We start from the raw sequence: 20,000 nt of genomic DNA on the forward strand, positions 1-20,000 counted from the left end.
TTGATATCCAGGAAACTGCCTCTTCAATTCCAGTCACAATGGGGAATACTTTTCCGTCTTCTCGCAGCTCTTGATCTCCCTGTTGTTCATCCAAGGACAGCTCATCTCCAGCAAGATGACAGATTTTGCTGTGCTATCCACTATTCGGACGTCAATTCTGTTAGCTCTCACCGTCACATGATCTGCATAAACAGGGACATCCCAGAAGGCTTGCGCCCGGTCATTTTGATAGACAGGTTTAGGCTCGCTCAGTGAATACCATGGCGGTACACTGTCCATTAGATCTAGGCTGTGCAGCATCTCAAAAAAAATTACTTTCAATACCGCATTATGTCGTTGCAGATATTTGGACTGGCTGCTATGTCTATTACTTGGCATGTCTGTTCTTGCTTGTTAATAACGACAACGTCGGGTCTCCTTGCACTAATTTGGTGGTCAGTCTGGATGTTATAATCCCATATTATTATTATTAATATCATTATTATTATTATTATTATTATTATTATTCTTATTATTGAAGAATGAAATTGCATATCCTGTGCTGCTTATACATACCCATTGTGTATGATAGTGTAATGAGGCCAGGAGTAAAAAGATGCAACCTTGGTGGCCCTACAGTTCTCAGCCATTATCACCAACTTAGCTGCGGACTTAACACTGTATTGAACGAATACATACTCATCGAGACCAACTTCCATGGGGTACTCAGAGTAGGGTGTGTTGTACGATTCACTTTTGTAGAAGTCCATTCTAAAAGTAAAATTTCCAAATCCCCCTGTGGAATGTAAAACAGAAAACTTACATTTCGCAAGAATCATTTACCAAACTGATAATCTCAACGTGTTCGCACTTTGAAATCACGCAATCAAAGAAAGTTACAGTACTTGACACTTTGGTTAATGGTTGTCCTACTTTGCATTAAAAATTTTCATGCCCCACATATTGAATTTCGGAAGAACGAAAACGTAACTGAGAAGTAATATAATGAAGATAGCAATTGGACATTGCTTTTAAAAGAAATGAAAAAGAAAACAAGTTCTGACGATCATAAGAAAGATGACAAATCCGTGATAAAAACAAAAATTATCCGACAGATGATGGTAACACCCATTAATTTACAATTACTGTTATTTAGTTGAAAGTCGTATACAAAATACCCTTGATTTACACAGTAAATCATTAAACTGATTTTGGATTCTTGTAATTCACCTTCGGATTCGAAAATTCGAGTGAAATTGGCTGCACCCAGGTGATATACTAACGGTGGATTTACCTTCAACACCAAAGAAAATGTTCTTGGATTGGAAGCTGATTTGTATCCTTCTCTTTCTTGGAAAAACGCAGTAAAATGGAAGATCGACAGCATGCGTTCGAGTGATGACATCGTCAAGGACCAGTGCATCCACCAGAATTTGATTCCAAAAGATCATGTTATCCTCCGTTTCGTTGACCTGTGTTCCACAGCCATTTAATGGGGTATCAATAAGAAAGTGTGTTGAGTTCTCTGTGGCCCTGCGCAAAAATATGCAACTGTCAATTAATTAGAAGACGTTCAGAACGAAATGTTACTGATCTTCATGCTCAATTATTCTTAGTCTGACGATGCCGAGCCCTAGCTCTTTGTTAACCAATTTTCTTTTTCATCAATGCATCACCTACATCCCAGTTGCTCCACTGAAATGAAAACTATTGTCAACGGTTCAATAACCTCATCAAAGAACAGGTAGATTATTCTTTGGAACATTATTATCTTATCTTCAATCTTGATAACTTCTCAGTGACTCTAAAAATGTCACTCAAATGGCGTTACATTTTAGAAAATTGATGACTCGACTGCTTCTTAAAGTATTAGTGGAGGATTACTGGGTACTTGCCTGCATGAAGGATAGCGCAGACGAAGATTGTTGACCGTAAAGTATCGGAAAGTTTGTTTCTCTAGAGACACGGTGATGTTTGTTTCACTGCATCTAACATCCACCCCAGGCTCTGGAAATAAATACGGATGATTATGAAGTAAACTCAAATCCGTTTGAAACAGTTACGATTTCGTAAAAAAAATGTTGCACGCTGCATGACGAAGCAAAGTGTAGTATTGATCACAAGTGATGTGGATATTTGATCTACATAAATGAATTTAGAATTTTGTTTTTTAGAGCCAAAAAGGTATACTAAGCTTTCTGTCTCAGTTTCTTTTCTCAATGAACGCCCCTCAGGGAACAGAAGAAGGTTTGACACTAGCTAAGTGAGGTTAATTTCGGGATATGCGTGATTTTACTTGAACCGCAAAAAATAACATAGTTACATTAAAGGACTGTTCTTCTTTCATAATTGTAGCATTGTTTATTTTATCGCATGATCATTACATATCCGTTCTTCGGCTAGGCGTACAAAGCTTTATTCATTTTTATTTCCTTTACGTCAGAAAGCATGCATTAGATTAGTCTTTTCCTAAAGAACGTTTACTCAGTTGTGAGGAGTCTATCACACTGTTAAGAGTTATCGGAGAAATTTGGAATTCTTACCCCCGGAGTCAAGATCAGACGTAAGTCACGGTTTTAGACCTTGCAATTCGTTTTTCCCTCTTTTTCCTACACAGAGTATTATCGTAGCTTTCGTTTCTTCTGACGTCAAAATCACACGTTTCCTTTTAGTTTTCACCGCAAGTGCTGTAAATAGTCGAACTAGCCTGATTTTAATAAACGCGTTGAATCTTGCTGACCGCCTAGTCCTTCACTGTGGTTGACCAGGCGAGCTCCAGTGCCTTACGCAACGCGTCTACGACACTGAGAACGCGACAACCACATTGATTTATAAAATCGATATTGATCATGGAAACTCGAATTTTGGGGGACTGGTACCCGTTTCTCGAAAGTACCTTAAAAACGCAGATATCATATATTATTAAACTTCTTATCATTTTGCGTTTTGGTACCTTGAAAACATGTTAAAAGATCGGCTTATGAAAACAAGCGGAAGGTAGTGAAATGGTCTTTCGGGCAAGAAAACGCATCGGGATTTTCGACAAAACGGGCGCCTGGTTCGAACAAATCTGATTAAAGTAGCCATGTCGCGTGTAAAAAAAAAAATCGGTTACGACGTCGAGTAGCGCCACTGACATCACTCGCAAGACGTCAGAAGCTGCTGGTCTGAGAAGCTTTAGTTACAGGCAGTTTTTCATTTCTGGCCGTACAAGTCCTCCGTGGATTAAAGAACCAAAGACCAAAGCTTTATCCGTGAGAATCTTCTATTTCTTTACTTGTTTTCAGACACACCGTTGGTCAAGAAGCTTGAGAAACTACGAACGTCAAGTTTCCCACACTTTGAAATCTAGTAAGAGCTGAAACAAGAAAATGTTTGGAGGCTCATTTCATTATTACTCACTACTGATATTGCTTCTCTCACCCACCAATACATGTCAAATTATTTTCGGCCATAGTTGTTTCTTCTGGGCATCCACAGTAGAATGATCCAGGATAATTGTAGCAGTCATGGCTGCAACCACCATTTTTGACCAAGCATTCATCGATATCTGTTTAGAATACGGAAATTAATATTTAATGAATTCTTCTCTTAAAGATTGGCTACTTATGTTAAAAAACTATACCAAAGAAACAAAGGAGTAACTGCAGAATACCCTGCCACCATTGTGTTCCTGTAGCGGCATCGCTTGAAGAACGACGCGTATAACAATACACGGCATCCTTTTTTGAGTAAGTACCTAAAATAGGGAGCTTATAAGAACACGACGTTTTTGTGACGCGCACGGCAACCGGAAGTGAATATTTTGCATGCCAGGACAATAGTGTCTTCCAGATTTTTTAAAATGATCAGCTTTAATAGAGAAAGGATTAGTAGAAATATAAATGTGGTTGCGTGGAGACAAGTTAAAAGGGAAAACAGCTCGCTTCTGGTTGCCGTCCGTGGCTCCAAAAAGTTCTAGTAGAGACAGTTCTTTCTACGAACGCTTCAGCTTCGTGTGGTGCTGTGTGTGTTGGTGGGGGTGTTTGCTGATAATTATATTTAAAGTCTACAAGTTCATCTGTTTGGGGTCCTTTCACACCACTTAATATACCTTGTCTAATTTCTGAGCGGGAGGTCGTCGGAATCATGAACTGACTGACAACTTGAGCAGTTGTTGTAAAGAAGCCCTTAAAAAAGTCCATGCTCAGACGTCTCACATCAAACTCTTTTATACAATTCTTAGGAAGGGCGCACCACTAAGGAATGGCGTAGCTGACTGTTGAGGTTTTTCTTTCGCCGACAAACATTGTATGAGAAAGCCGCAGGTCATCTGAGGAGGGTGCGCACCCCCTTCACTCTCCCTAGATCCGCCCCTGTGTTCTTTCACGGGAACTAGGAAGGGGTGGGGGGGGGGGGGGTTAACTGTATTGTTTTCCAATGACGTTTGTTGAGCCACTACTCATGCCAGTGTGACGTAACTTTTGAATGTGAGGTGGTCCTGTTTTCTTGATTTCTCTTCTCCTTTGCTTCTTTGTGTGTTGTTTTCTTTTTTACTGTCTTTAATCTTTTTTTTTTCTCACAGGCCTTTAAAATAATCTCTTTGGTTTTGCTATTAAGTTGCTGGACATTCTAAAATTTTGAGAGTGTGCCACTGTGGTTGTTTTCTTTTGATCCGATTGCATCCCGCGAGGGAAATTTCTCTGTAAGTTGGGTTGTACTGTGCGGTCTTCTTTAAAATATTTTTTGAAAGTAGCTGTATTTGGATATCAAATTTGGTGTATATATAACAGTATTATAAAGTGATTACTACAAAAATAGTTAAAAGAAAAGTGATAATACTCTTTACTGTAATGTCACTGTAGTGTTAAAAATATTATTGCTTTTTTTACCAGAAGATAAAGGAGTAAATTATGAATACAAATATGGTATTGCTTTAAATTTAGGTGTAAGGAATGTTGCTATGTGGTTTTGTATTTCAGAAGATCACTTGCTTTTTCCCAGAACATTGTCATTTCATTGTGCACCTCGAAGAATCTGTTCTGTACAGTAATGTTATAATGGCAGCCATTTCAGATCACAAGACTGTCTCATAGACTTAAAATCCCTAAAAGAACTCACCAAATTATATTTTCAAAAAAAACACACCAATGAACTTTTACTTATGCTGTACTTACAATCGTCATCATATTGAACTGGCAAGCCTAGAAAAACCTTTTCAAAGCAAATAGTAAACCACAATGAAACAATAAATGGGGCCATTTCCGAGTTGCTGTTTGTCTCAGTTTCGAAGTGAGTCTTGGTGCTCAACTATTGTAAGGGAAATGAGTTTGATTTGCATAAGAATACGCAACTCATTTCCATTTGAATGATTGTGCACCAGGACTCGCTTTAAAACTGAGGCATGCAGCAACTCGGAAATGAGCTATTATTCAATGGGAATATTAAAATTATTTTGTTTCCTGCTGCTGTTATTTTAAAATTGGTTTTGCATCTTCTTGAACCTCTTTTTAAGATTTTTTGTGTAAATTTGAAGCCATAATCCAATTCTTCCTTGTGTAACATTTTTGGAGTCTGGAAGCCAAGGCCTTTCTTTCCAGCTTGGTCACGTGTCTTTTTCTTTATTACAGCATCTTGTTGAACTTTTTCACAAATCAAACTCTGGTAGTGGGTTAATCTGTTCCCTTCTACTTAGCATGCAGCCACTTCTATCATGCTTACCATTTCTGCCTTACCCTAAATAAACTGATCATGGTAGGATTACCTGTCAACCTTGGTGTTCTTCCTCTAACAGGGTGGAAATCACATTTTCATTGACTTCAAGGAAGAACAGAAAATGCAGAGTACAACATACACTACACATCTTATGTACTGAGGTAGACGACTGTAGTTTTAGTTTTCCTGCAGATCGTGTGCTTTTTCACATAAAACGTTGGCTGACTTGCCTACCTCCTTGGTGGACTTCTTTGTCTTGTTATTATTATTTTTATTTCCTTTTTGGCAAGTTGGGTCATTACTTTTTCCTTGCCCAACCATTGTTACCAGTAGCTTTGTAGTTATTAATTTGCAGGGAAAGCAATTAATATTGTGTTATCAGTTAACACTGTCGATGAATAATAGTGTTGATGTTGTCATTGTTCTATACTTCAGGATTCCATGGAACCAAAGGCAATAGGCTAGTTTCAAATTGTGTAAACACAAAGTAACAATCATTCCAGGTTCAGAGGACTGAATTCTTTGAATTTTCGTTTGCTCAAAACGGTGTAATATTCTCATGAACCTCAACTCTGTTCTTTTCTCAAATAAGTCGAATCTAGGCAATGGTGGAGTACATACTGTTTGCACAAGCAATTGCTGTGCCCTTGGAATATCATAATCTCAACAGAGTTCTAAATCAATGCAACAGCAGAGAAGAATGAACTAAAACCAGATTGAACTTACCCCCCACTCCGTAAAGATAAGTCAACTCTTTTTTTCTCGGGATAGGTGGAAAAATCCCAGAGGTATAGATGCTCAACTTTGATACATGTTATGCAGTTGAAAATACCGGCAATTCAATAACTCTAGTTTTCCGCTGCTCTTTCCGCGCTGTCACCTGATGAAATTTGAAGGGATTGATATGGCGAACTAAGAGTTGAAATTACACACACCCGTAGCCTAGTAGACCCTTTCATGAACCTCCTATTCATGACTCGAAACTTTCCTGCTCGCCTGATTTGCTCGAAGGCCGAAAGCTTTCGTTTTAAACCATCACACCTCGTACCGTTTAATCCAAATAAGTACCATTTGCTAATTTATTATCAACATAGCAATCCTATCGTTGCTAAATTCAATAAAATTGACCATGTTATCCTTGAAAAATTCTTCATTTAGTGCGGCCCCTGCGACATCAAATTTGGCCACCATTTTGAAAGCCACCGGACCGGGACATGACCTTACACTGGCATGAGGACTGACCCAACTGCGTCTTTGAAAAGCTCCCTGATCGATTGATGGCTCATTACTACTGGTGGAGAAGTCTGTACTGCAATCGCACTGTCTGTCTTTGCCTTTTTTTGTCAAACAACAGCAGCATCAACAAAAACTGCTCAGTGAAGTTGAACTTCTTTCTTAAACTGCGACAAATTTTGCCAAGAAGATCATCGCGTATCCGCAGTGGTATTTGTGACCGTTTCAGTACATTCTTCCCTTTATAAGATTTATATCTCTCTTTTTTTCGATCTATCGACGGCCCTTGATAGATTAATGGCACATGTTGTCAGTAAACACTAGGATAATACTTGAACATCTCTGGCACTGATTCCTAGTGGTTTAAACGGACTAAAAACACCATTTCTTCCATTGAACTTATCACCAGTTTTAACATTTGGACACCTTCAATTTGAGGTCTGTCTGTTACTGTTATGTGGTCTCATCGAGAGGCAAAAGATTGCGCTGAGTTGACCACATTGCTGAAGCAAGGCGACACCACAATACCAGGAACTCCGTGCCCGTGACCCGCAGGTGTTCTGAAACGGCAATTATAATTCATTGTCCTTATCCAAGAGGACTTAAAAGTCTGACCATTCGCATAAGTGATTACAAAGGCAGCACTTTCTTCTCACTTGTTTAAGGACCACGAGTGTTGGTGCAGCCCGAGTTAAAACCTCAACGGCCATCCTCACTGTAGTCCGATGCTCAACCAATTAAGCCAACCTGTGGGCGTTTGGTGATAAGTGTCGTGAGCCTACGAGCTCAGAATTGTCGATGTTCGGGATTGTTTTTTCAAATAGGCTGAAGCAAATGACACTTCAAAGTTATTTACAAGTTGCCGCAAACCTATCACTGTGAACATTGTTTCCTTATATATGAAAGGAGTTTGGAAGCAGGGGAGCAGGGCTAGCGCAGTGATGAGAGCATTCGCCCTCCACCAATGTAGCCCAGCATCGATTCCCGGACTCGACGCCACATGTGGGTTGAAGTTATTGGTTGTCTACTTTGCTCCGAGCGATTTGTAAACTCCGGGTACTCCGATTTTCCCCTCTTCTAAAAAAAAACAACACTTGATTTGTTCTGAAGTCTCACAAATTAGTAGAGCCCTTGGCTCGGCTAAAAAACCTTGACACTTAAATAAAGTGATTATTATTATTATTATTATTATTACTATTATTTTTCTGTCATCATCATAATCCTGTAATTTAGAAGCATGCTTCTAATAGACAAGGCTAATTAGTCCTATTAGATTCCTTAAAATTACATATACGCGGGCTAACCCAAGCAGGATATTCCATCAGAGGCCAGTCCATATCCAATAGCACACGAACAAATGAAACTCCCTGGTGTATTCGTGCAAATCTGATCACAGTCTGATGTAATGTTAAATCGGAAGTCCGAAGGAACTTGCAGCTCGTAATAAGGCATTGAAAATAATGCGACTGATGACATTGGTGTGCCTGTAAGAGAAAATCACGCATAGGATTAGCTTCCGTTTTCCTAACATTTACAAATGAATAATTGCACGATAAGGCAGTTCACACAAGCTTGCCTTAAATAGCTTATTACTACATTTGTTTTTCCTTTTGGAAAGACAGCTAGCTTAAAATAAGAACCAAGAGAAGCCAAACATTTTGTTTACAACATGACAAGACTAGGAAATCTTGTGATCTCTAACTCTCTTTACCGTTTAAAATTCCCTTAATCGGTTCGTTACGACGGTTAAGTGATTACGTGGATCGATGCACACACAGAATTAAAGAACGGGTAAACGGAATGGACGAACGTAGTCACCTGTTGAGTCAGACATCGGCATCGACGAGGACATGGTGGGCAGCGGCATGGAAATGGAACCGGTATAAGAACTACATTCGTTCACGTCTGGAACAGAACAGAAGGACTCATTTCATCAGTATTATTATTTCTAGGTCGCTAAGAGAAAATGTCCAGAAATCTCTATAGTGGAAGGAGCCCGTCACCATTGAGTATCAGCTTTTATCTTTCCAAAATGACTGTCGCTATAGCGTGGATAGCTAAGAATATCGCATACGCTGCCTTTGATGAGTTTTTTCCTCGTCTAATGTCAGGAGGATTAATCTCCCTTGGCCCGCGTGTACACAAAAGTTAATTTTTTAGCCCGCAATGCGCATGATCGGCTGGCGACCCAGCCCCATATTCCGGCAACTGATCTGTAATAATAACTTTGACCAGGAACCCATGACCCGGAGCCTACAACTCTACTGTGTTCGTGTAACGTTTTCACAGACCGATTTATTTTTAGATTGAATTTCCCACGAATGAGACTCCCACAGGAGCCCGATGACCAATTACAAGAAATTAAGCTGACGTCATAGGGTCACCGAACCGGAACTCCCTTTGTTTTTTTACCTAATTCGCGGGAAGGGCTAGTCTAAAAAGAAACGTACTTGTGAAAACACCGTTTCACAGACGCTGTATGGAAGTTGCACGCTCCAGATGGGCTCCTGCTATGACCGACACTCAGGCACCAGATTTGGACAATTTGGAAGTACTCGCTTCTCCAAAGTTGAAAAAGGGGAGGTCATGGATAGTTCTACAGATGGTACAGAAGTCTAAAATAATCTTGACCGCCTTAAGGACGTTTGCGCTTATTGCTACTGCACATTTTTTCGCACATGTCACGCAGACGCCGTGCATCGGAGACCACCAAGGTAAACACGATACTAAAAGCGCAAACATTTTCCACAAGAATGGAAAGTGAAAGCGTGTGGCATCATGGGATAGATGTGGACCCAGGTCTTCTCGGAAATGTCACGCAATGACGTGTGAGTGCAAATACCCAATCGCTTTGAGAACTTCGCAGCGATTTTACTCTCTTGAATATTCGGTGACCCCCATTTTTCTTTCCCTAGATCACTTCTTTTCCTGATTTTGTCAATCAATCCATCAATTTATTAATGTCATAGCGTGGGATTGAGGTTGCCCTTGTCCATTTTAACAAAAACCAAAAAGAAAAATCTGTACGTGAGAAACATTTCACCTTTTATGCTCTCGTGCGACCGAAGTTTTGTTTCAGAAAAAAAAATCATCTGCAAAAGTTTATTTAGTTATGTTAGTTATGTTGAATTGAGTACGTTTGACTCACTAATGTAGCCTTTTTTAAATAGCTGACAGTTGTAAGTTAAGATCGTCTTAAAATAACGCAAGCTTTTACAAATGCACCGTATCTCGAAAACGAGCTCGGTGACCACCCATTTTTTTTTTTGCCTTTTGGCAAAAGTGGACCATTACCTTTCTGCGAGGCAAGTTTAAAAAAAATTCTGTACGTGGGAACATTTTGGGCGCGAACGTCCTTAAAGGCCCCGCAGTAACCTTAACATTAAATGTCCTTTTTTTTTCTCAGATATTTTGTAGCCAGAAGTTTTTTTTATCTGAGGGCCGCAGAAAGAGTATATGCAGTGTGTGGCTTCAATACAGGTCGCTTCAACCACTGATAAAAATGCGTAAGAATTGGAGGATTGTGTCTTTTCTAATTTTGGATAGCTTTTCGTCCTAACACACCTTCGCAATGAGTAAACCAAGGCGGTGCAAGAGAAAATCCAGTTCCACAAATACCGCTAGGGCTAAACTGCCATTCGCTCGTTGAAGTAATTCCTGGTGTAGGTGGTCCATCATAAGAGCAGCCTTGCCCTACTACTGCACCACGATCTATCAAAATGGCGTAGGTACCCTTCATACTTATGGCTGCATAAGGAATCGCAAACAGCAGGGTTGTCTGATCACTGCTGATTTTGGCATGTGCAGAGAGTGTGTCAACCTTGTAAACTGTTTGTCCACCAATGACGAGCCTTATGTAGGAGGTAGATCTTGGCTTCTTTATCTGATTAAAAATAAAAAAGAATCTATATCACCTAAATCAGTCTGAATTGAGGCTACGAAGTGTCGAAGAATCCACCAAGACAATATCAAAGGATCTTATAGGAAACTTAGGGCATTTCCTTAATAAGGAGGAAAATGGACATAATGATATTGAAATTCCCCTAATAATTCTGAAATCTTATTTGGTAGATAGTTAAAGGTTTTAAGAAAAAGGCCATTCTTTTTCTCAAACCTTGCCTGTCACCTTTTTCTGGTAATGTAATTTCGTCTGGTTTTCTCATCTCTTCTTTCATTAGTTCCTCATGTGTTTGAAATTATAATAGTACTTTTCTTCTTACTTCATTAATTTTTATGACTCATCTTACCACTCTGTCAAATTGTATCCTGAACCACAAAAATTCACGTCCAGTTTTACTGACTGGGTTTTTCGGCTCTCGGCTTTCCGTTATGACTCGAGGTGTGTTACCTAGCAAAATAAAATTAAAACGGTGCTGTTCTCCATGATGCCAAATTTATGTTTGCTTATCTTGTTTCCTTCCCCTTTTCCACATTTGTTCATAACTGTTCGCTAAATTCAAAAAAATTGTGCAAGATCGTCTACACAACATAGATCACACCATTTTACTCAATCTACTAACAAGATATTTATTATTAAAAACGGAAGAGTAACCAGGTTTTGGAAACATATTCATGTAAAAAAGCGTTCTCTGGTTAAGAAAAAAATAAAAACGTAAGCTTTCGACTTCCAGACTAAAGTCTTTAAAAACTAAGATGTAAATGCGCGAGATGGAAATGTATACAAAGTGGAAGTGCGAAAAAATTATAAAAACGGTAAAAGGAAAAAATGTGCTAATCTAGTATAATCGTTTTGGCAAAGGCTTGGAGTTATCGTTTGCTTCATTAGTGTTAGCGGTGTGCCAAGATTCCAACGTTTCCCTTGTCAATTACTCTGGCATTATTGAAGTCAATAGAGTGATTATTGCGCCAAGCGTGAGCTGCAATATTAGCGCCAGTCTTATGTGTTCCTTTTTTCCTCGTTGAAAAACACCGTCCAGTCTCACCAATGTGGCGCCACGGACAATCGGCGCAAGGGAGTTTTTATACACCACATTGGTTTGAAGTTCAATAGGAGGCCTAGACTTGGGGAAAGGGAATTCTTGTTGCAGGGTCTTGTGGAAGCAGTGTGGTCCAGTGGTTAGGGCCTTGGGTTTGCATGCGGCTGCTCCGGGTTCAAATCCTGTTCTAACCTCTGGCTTGGATTTGTTTCCGGTTGTCCCGGATTCAACTCTACCACGCTTTGTAAATAGCCAACTGGTTGCCTCCCGCCAGTCGGGGTTCTCAGTAATGTTTCTGTTAAGTTTGAATTGCCTGTAAACTAGCTTGATAGCTAAGTGTACTTCCACTATAAAGAAAGCATTTACATTTTAACAGCGTTAAGCGTGTGAGGGTTCTGTGATTCCACGGACATAAGAAAAGCAGGTCATAGCGGTGGATTTATTTTCAATCAGATTGAAAAACAGGAATACGTTCCGGGAAGGTTTATTTCTTTTTTAATACGTTAGAGATGACGGCAGGTGGATAACTTCACACGATCTCCCTTCCACTGTATTCGGTAGGTTACAAGCACCGTTTAGGAGGGTAGAGGCAGTACTTATTTTTTGTTTTTTCTCATGATGGGAATTAAAGTCCAAATATCTGTCCGTGTGCGTTGGTTTACGAAAGACGTCAATGACTACGAAACTATTCTTAATGGAGACTATGGTATCTAGGAAGGAGATTTGTTGAAGGAGGAAGGAGATTTGAGAATGTGCAGTCGCTTAGACGCCTTGGAAACGATTTCGTTGGTGTTATCGTTCCACTTTAGGGTGTCACACAGGGTCAGACCAAGTACTTTGTAAGATAACACAGCCTCTAGGGGTAAATTATTGATGGACAGCACTGGAGGGACAGGCTTGGTTTTGAGGGGACAAGTGGTCATGATCTTGCATTTTATTATTAATTATTAATTAATTAATTATTACTTATTTTTTGTTTTTTCTCATGATGGGAATTAAAGTCCAAATATCTGTCCGTGAGCGTTGGTTTACGAAAGACGTCAATGACTACGAAACTATTCTTAATGGAGACTATGGCATCTAGAGAGTTTAATTTGTCGTGGAATTCAGGTACGCAATCTTTCTTGACCGTGACAAAACTGTCATCAACATATCTGTTCCAGAATTTTGGGGGGGCGGGGGGGGAGGGACTCTCGTGGACGATATGGCTGATTCTTACAAAGGTTGGCGAAGAGTGAAGGAGATTCCCATGGTACAACCATGTATTTGTTTGTAGAAAAAATCATTATAGACAAAAAACTGTTGAAAAGAACAAATTCCAGCAGCGAGATAACATCATCAGTGGTGAGGTTGGTTCTTGACTGCAAAGTATTATCATCCTCTATTTTTTTACAAATATAAGCACAGGCTTTCGGAATTGGGGTGACTGTGAAAAGAGGAAACAACGTCAAAGGAAACCATTATTTCATCGCCCATTATCTTCATGTCTGCCACGTCTTTGGAAAACTTAGAAGAATTAAGAACAGAGTAGCCATTGCGATTCTGGATGGGTGCCAAAATTTCGATGTATTGTAAAGGGCAGAACCAATCCAAGAAACAACTGGTCGAATGGGGTAGCCAGATTTGTGGTGTTTTATTGAATCACGGATTGCAGGTGAAGAAGCATCAGTCCAGCGGAGTCTGTTTTGTTTCGTGAATTCCAATAATCTCTGGCTAAGATCTTATTTTAGTTTAGGGAAAGGATCCTTTTTATTTTGTAGGTAGGTGATTTGGTCGCTAAGCAAAGCTTCCATCTTTTTGTCATAATCAGATCTATCCGTAACAACAAAACAATTTCCTTTGTCGGCTTTCATTATTATACGAGATTGGTCTTATTTCAGCGCTTTTACTGTTTTCTTCTGAGGTTTAGTGATGTTGCTGTGGTGCGTGTAGAATCTTTAGTAACATCTGGTAAATCGGCGACTGCTGCTTCAATTTCACAGACGATTTGTTTGACAGGAATCATTGCTCGGGTTGGAGCAAATTTTGGGCCTTTCCCAAGGAGAGAACGTTTTGTTTGAGATAGCGGTTTGCTGAACAGGTTCACAACCCAATTATCTTTGTTGATTGACGAGGAGAATTGGTCCACGTTTTCTGCATCGTCACTAAGGTTTTTGAACTTCCTAGCATGTCTGGAATCGATGGTGGTATCATTGATGCAGAAATTTTGACAACGTAAAAGAAGTTTCCTCTGTGACAAGGTCCACTGGAGGGACTCCGGCGCGCTTCAAGACCCTGAGAATGTGCAGTCGCTTAGACGCCTTGGAAACGATTTCGTTGGTGTTATCGTTCCACTTTAGGGTGTCACACAGGGTCAGACCAAGTACTTTGTAAGATAACACAGCCTCTAGGGGTAAATTATTGATGGACAGCACTAGAGGGACAGGCTTGGTTTTGAGGGGACAAATGGTCATGATCTTGCATTTTTTAGGGTTGAGGTTCATGTTGTTCTGCTGGGCCCATTGCGAAATGCAGTTAATGTCGTTCTGCAGAGAGGACGCCTCGCCCAAACTGGTGACCTCAGATATTGTAACGTCGTCGACGTACTTCCAGTAGCTCGAGCGGAGGGGAGAGTGAATAGCCAGGTCATTAATCATTATCAAAAAGAGGATTGGACCCAATTTGGTGCCCTGGGAGACACCAGCAAGTACGGGCATCCACCCTGAGATGGAGTCCAAGAGCTTAACAGCCTGGCGGCGACCACTGAGGAAGCTGCATATCCAACTGATCAACCAACCTCTAACACCTAGATGGATTAGCTTGGTCACCAAGATGGTATGGTCAATATGATCAAATGCTTTACTAAAGTCTAGAAAGCACACGCGGAGGAACTTGCCAGGGCAGTCAAGAGACGACAGCCAGTTGTGCAGCATATCCAGAAGGCAGTAGGTTGTAGAAGAACCTTTAAGGCTGCCGAACTGTTGGGGGTCAATATGGTGTTTAACGTCGTCTGTCAGCCACTCGACGAAGAAATCTTCTAGCACCTTAGAGAGCACTGGGGTCAGGGCGATAGGTCTTAGGTCCCCATCACCTGCGACCGGTTTGACCTTTGGGACGGGTGTTAGATGGGAGTCCTTCCACCGTTCTGGAAACACGCCAGATGACACTGAGCAATTGAAGATCGCAGTTACCGGTTCGGCAAGCTCGAGTGCAAATTCTTTGAGGAGGCGCGCAGGAATACCATCCGGCCCTGAAGCCTTGCAGGCACTAAGACCAAGTAGCTTACGACATACGGCTGAGGTGGTAATAGTTGGAGGTTGATCCGACGATGGTAAGTATGCAGGGAGGGCGGCGGTATCGAGTGGTTGGATGTCAGATGTAACGGATATAAAATAACTGTTCAGACGAGTGGCAAGGGTTTTACCCGAGATAATGTTGCCATGATCGTCAGGATAGCTTAACTCGGAATCAGTAGAAGATTTGCCAGCAAGCTTGCTCACCAGGCTCCACCAGCTTTTAGGGTCTGATGTTTTAAGACTCTTCACCTTGCGGGCGAAGAATTCCTTCTTGCGCTTACAGATTTCCATGCGCACTTTATTCCTGAGGAGTCGCCATTTTTCATTAGATCCAGAATGATACGCGCGCTGCCGCTCCAAAATTAGCGATTTAATTTCGGCAGACATCCAGGGTTTATCAGTCGAATGTATTTTGACACTCTTATCCGGGAAGTAGATGTTGATTGTGTTGCAGAGGTCATCAGAAAACGACGTTGTCAGACTGTCCACCGGTAAGTAATCAACTGCGCATGTATGTGCAAACCAGCTATGTGCACTAACCCATCTCCCAAAGGCATTGAGAGCCGACTCAGGAAAGCGACGCATTTTAACTACTTTTTTCTTAGCCGTCAGTTTGCTAGAGCCATAGCTAGAGTTGGGTACCCAGTGAACCGAACAGTGGTCAGAAGACCCTAAGTGCGCGCTTACAACAGGCTTGTTATAGTAAGAAGCTAAATTTGATATCACTAAGTCTAAAACACTATTACCCGTAGTGGGCTCGCGAACAAGCTGTTTTAGGGTGTGGTTTGTTAGAATGTTCTCAACGTCCAGAGTGTTAAAATCACCTAAAAGAACCACCCCGCAGTCTGGATGTGCGGACTTAACAGAGTCAAGACACTCGATGATATAACTAGCACGAGCCCCGGGCGCTGTTCGTCAGCGGGTGCATGCGGAAAATACATAGCACCAACGATGATGCCAAAGAATGGACGGGGCAGGCGCGGAGGGCGAAGCCATAGCCACATGCATTCGTGGTCTGGTGACTCAAGGTCAGACCTCCTTTTGAAGGGGATGCTAGATGAGACAAAAGTGCAGACACCACCTCCACGAGTTGGACGGTCTCGCCGCTGTAAAACATAGCCCGGGATGGTAAGGACACTATCATCAATCCTATCATTAAACCATGACTCATTGATGACTGCGATATCCATGCGAGTAGATAGAAGCTGAGCAGTAAGCTCGTCAAACTTCTTTTCAAGAGAACACGCGTTGGCCAAGTAAAAACTGGGAAGATCGTAACCTTTTTGTCCAACATGGCGAGAAAGTGGAATAGACCTGAGATAACTTCACGCAGACCAGTCTTTCCCGCGTCCAATAAGAGAAGCGCTGGGTCTCGTTGCGCTGTTGCGTGACGGGTGAGTTACAATGCTTTTTCCACTGTGTTGGGTCTCAGGGGAACACCGAGATCTAGTCGGGTTATTATCATAATCAGCCATGGACGACAAGTTAATACAATTTGCCAAATTCGCCCGATTGAGCCGACGAGGCGAACGACGCAGACAGTATTTAGTTACATGTACCTGAATCCTAGATGGAGTAACAGTATAATTAGCAGAACCACGAAGAATGCCTGCTTGTTGAAAGCATGTTAATGCCAGGTCGTCGATTGCATGGGCACTGAGATGAGAAATATTCTTAAATGATAGAAGTTGACTTGCAGTGTACATTATTCGGGCAGGCGTGGGCTGACCCGAGTCCACATTGGTCCTAATACCAAGCCTTTCAGGGTTGTTAGGGCCCGGCTGGGGATGAATATCGCCACAAAGTAAGATGGAATCGGTGCAGGCGAAGCGTGAGGCGTAAGCTGGCTCAGTGAGGCAGATCACTGTTAGACCTCGCTTGGTCCATTTAACTGCAGGATTCTTGACCCGATGATAACAAGATACCTTGATTGAGAATGCCCTGTATGACAGAGTAGCAGTCCAAAGCGAAGGTTTAACTTCGCTGCAGCCGATATTAAAGCTCCGTAAATGAGTTTTCAAAGCGACCAAAAGGATAAATAGCGAGAGACTAATGACAACGTGTCTGGCCGCCATTAGGTCCCCACTATATATTTCAATCTCATGCATTTACATCATAGTTTTTAAAGGCTTTGGTCTGGAAGCCAAAAGTTACGTTTTAAAAGTTTTCTTAACCAGAGAAACCCTTTTTTACATGAATAAGTTGTTTACTGTTTTGAATGAGGTACCAAAACTTTGTTTTCCCACTTTCGCCGCCGTTTCATTGCTTGATTGTACATAACTTAATTATTATCGTGTCATATTTTAATAGAATTGTTTTAATTTATAGAAATGTATAGTAATAGTATATGCATGGACTCGCCATGTAGATCACGGAATTTCACAACCGTGTGAGATTCTCTTATTTCACATAGACTACATGATGATTAACTTAATGGTCTACACGTCTGGTTAAGTAGTGGTACATAAGAATTAATAGTGCATAAGTAAATAATAGTACAGATATAGCTAAATAACAGAATTTTTTTAGAATACTCACTTAGACCCACAAGAATTGTACTACATCGGTACTCGCTTTCCATACTGAAAATAGAGAAAACAAAAAAGAAACAATGTAACAACAAAGTGTTGACAGCAATTTTTAAGTAGAACTTATTAAAAGTAAGGGAGCCATACATTGTCTCCCGGAAGCACCATATGTTCACGATAAAACCTGTACATAGATATGGATAGCAGATTGTGAAAAAACTCAAAGATACATTCCTTTTGTTTTAGTTAATACCCTAGATTGAAATAAAGCCGAATGAGAAGAAGTCTCTTAGAATCTGTTTTGTTACTCGACTGTCACCTACCCACTCGAGTCAACGGCTTTGAAGCAGAACGACTGCTGTCCAACTTGATATTGGCTAGGATACCATGTGATGCTCCGGTAGTAGACTCCTGCATAATACTGCAGAGAAGTGAGATGCATACCTAAAGGAGATGATGTCACTATTTCCACAATTCTGCAATTGAAGATAATAGTATAATCCTTTAGTTGTACTTATCATTATTTCTTTGGAAGTTAGTGGCTAGGTAGTTGGTAGTCGGTCCACGAAAAAATACCCTTTATTCTAAATTGTTGTCCCACACTGTATTCCTTTATTTTCTTTCGCCCGATGAAATTCAGCAAATGTCAAGCTTTGGAATCCGGAATCCATTGTATGGAATCCAGAATCCGCGGATTTCGATGGAATCCAGGATCCGTTTCGGTGGAGCCCGTGAGTTTGGAATCCGGAATCCACGATTCGGATCCGAATTCCCGTGGGCTGGGATCTGGAATCCCAGGGCCACCTGGATTCCTTTATCGTGATATACGGTGATTTCTTAATGTTAATTCTCTGTAATATTTGTGTGTGTTAAAAAAAACTGAATTGACTTGAATTAAAAGGCTGTCAAGAAAAAGGCTGTCATTAAAACAAGACCACATCCAAGAGGGACACGCTGACAAAAACTACAGAAAATAAAACATACTGTTTCGAGGGGCTCGATATTGTGGCCTCGATGGTTTCTCGATATGCTGATCCAATCTGGACTTCTGTGCATTCACCGTCTTTTGGAGTAGATTCCGTAAACGTGGGAACGTCATCGCAAGCTCCGATTTTTTCGCTAATTATAACCAAAAAATGAAGTCCCACTCTACTGAATGCAGCAACACTGCTGAAATCCGTTGTTTCAGCCGGGAAATCTTCTAATGTAAGTGCCACTGCATAAGTACCAGCCGTACCAGTTGTGCCATTGTAAGATAACTTACATAATTCCTGAAAGAAAAAAAGTAAGACAAAACAAAAACAGAACATGTAGCGTTTGAGGTTAATGATAATGATAAATGACATTATTGTACGTATTAAAAAGGATGAAAGGAAGGTCTGGATTATAGACCTATGTCAGTCCAGCAAGTCCCTTCTCTATCTTTAAGTCATTCTCCTGTATATTTGTCTTTCTTCTCCGTGACCTTGTTCCCCTCAAACAAACTAGGGCAGTCCGCAGGATGGCGAAGGACACTTTCGTTCGCATCCATGCGATTGTTGTTGCATAGTCCTCCTGCTTCTTTGAAGAGATGAGCTCGGCAAGTCTGGAATGGTACCGCTGACACTCCTTAGACATACCTCCTGTTGTGGTGAAAACCAAGGGCGTAAAAGTGCCATTCTCGACTTCTATTATTCTGGATGCATATTTCCGCTTCTTTTCATCTTCGAGCAATTTATATACCTGTTTGGACCTAAGCTCTTTATACGAGTCCGCATTCGGGTGACATACCCGTATATCAAAAAAGGCGGCCCGTTGTCTCTCCCAGAATCCACGGCAGTGCACATCGAGACGGGCTTCTGGTGCTTTGTTTGCTCTCCTGTTGAGCTCCTCCCCGGAAAGGGGTTGTAAGGTGGGATCGATTGCTACGTCGTAGCAAACCATATCTAGTAGCTCCGCCTCCAGGTTACGTATCTCGTTATGACGTTGTATGATTAGGCCGCCTCGCTGGCATATCATGGCGTGGTCCACGGTAAAGCTGCAGCCGCATATGCATACAGATGGGCTATCGGGAATGGGCCAGTCATAGCGTAGCCTCAGTGCATCACGAAATTCCCGCTTGCTTAGGTCAAAATTCAAGTCTTTCAGTGGAATTGCAGTAAGCCAACTAGAGGCGCCCTTTTCGCATGCCAGGTCTACGGCTCTTTGTGTCCTTACTGGGAGAGGGACCTTCAGCTCCTCTAGCTTCCTCTTCAGATCAACATCTTTTTCTTTTCGAACAGCATACATCAGCCTTCGCACCTCTGCATCATCTGGGGTCCCGTGGGATTGCGCCATTATCTTATCAACAAGTGGAGCGCTCATCCTGATGGATG

The 20,000-nt window shown here is 41.2% G+C and overlaps 1 protein-coding gene across 2 annotated transcripts in view; it reads right to left on the minus strand.

The window, feature by feature from the left end:
• The window catches only part of LOC137992904 (uncharacterized), a 50,769-nt gene that overhangs the window by 16,758 nt on the left and 14,011 nt on the right, over positions 1–20,000 (minus strand). For both annotated transcript variants that reach the window (XM_068838466.1, XM_068838467.1), the window contains exons 5-15: positions 18,631–18,917; positions 17,970–18,122; positions 17,657–17,700; positions 11,154–11,254; positions 10,471–10,789; positions 8,725–8,811; positions 8,211–8,390; positions 3,407–3,529; positions 1,875–1,986; positions 1,274–1,512; positions 556–775 (exon numbers count right to left, since the gene is read on the minus strand). In XM_068838466.1, coding sequence (XP_068694567.1) covers positions 556–775; positions 1,274–1,512; positions 1,875–1,986; positions 3,407–3,529; positions 8,211–8,390; positions 8,725–8,811; positions 10,471–10,789; positions 11,154–11,254; positions 17,657–17,700; positions 17,970–18,122; positions 18,631–18,917 — 1,865 coding nt within the window. The remainder of the gene's footprint in view (positions 1–555; positions 776–1,273; positions 1,513–1,874; positions 1,987–3,406; positions 3,530–8,210; positions 8,391–8,724; positions 8,812–10,470; positions 10,790–11,153; positions 11,255–17,656; positions 17,701–17,969; positions 18,123–18,630; positions 18,918–20,000) is intronic.

This window comes from Montipora foliosa, chromosome 2 (assembly GCF_036669935.1).
Source record: "Montipora foliosa isolate CH-2021 chromosome 2, ASM3666993v2, whole genome shotgun sequence".
In the NCBI taxonomy this organism is placed as follows: Eukaryota; Metazoa; Cnidaria; class Anthozoa; order Scleractinia; family Acroporidae; genus Montipora; species Montipora foliosa.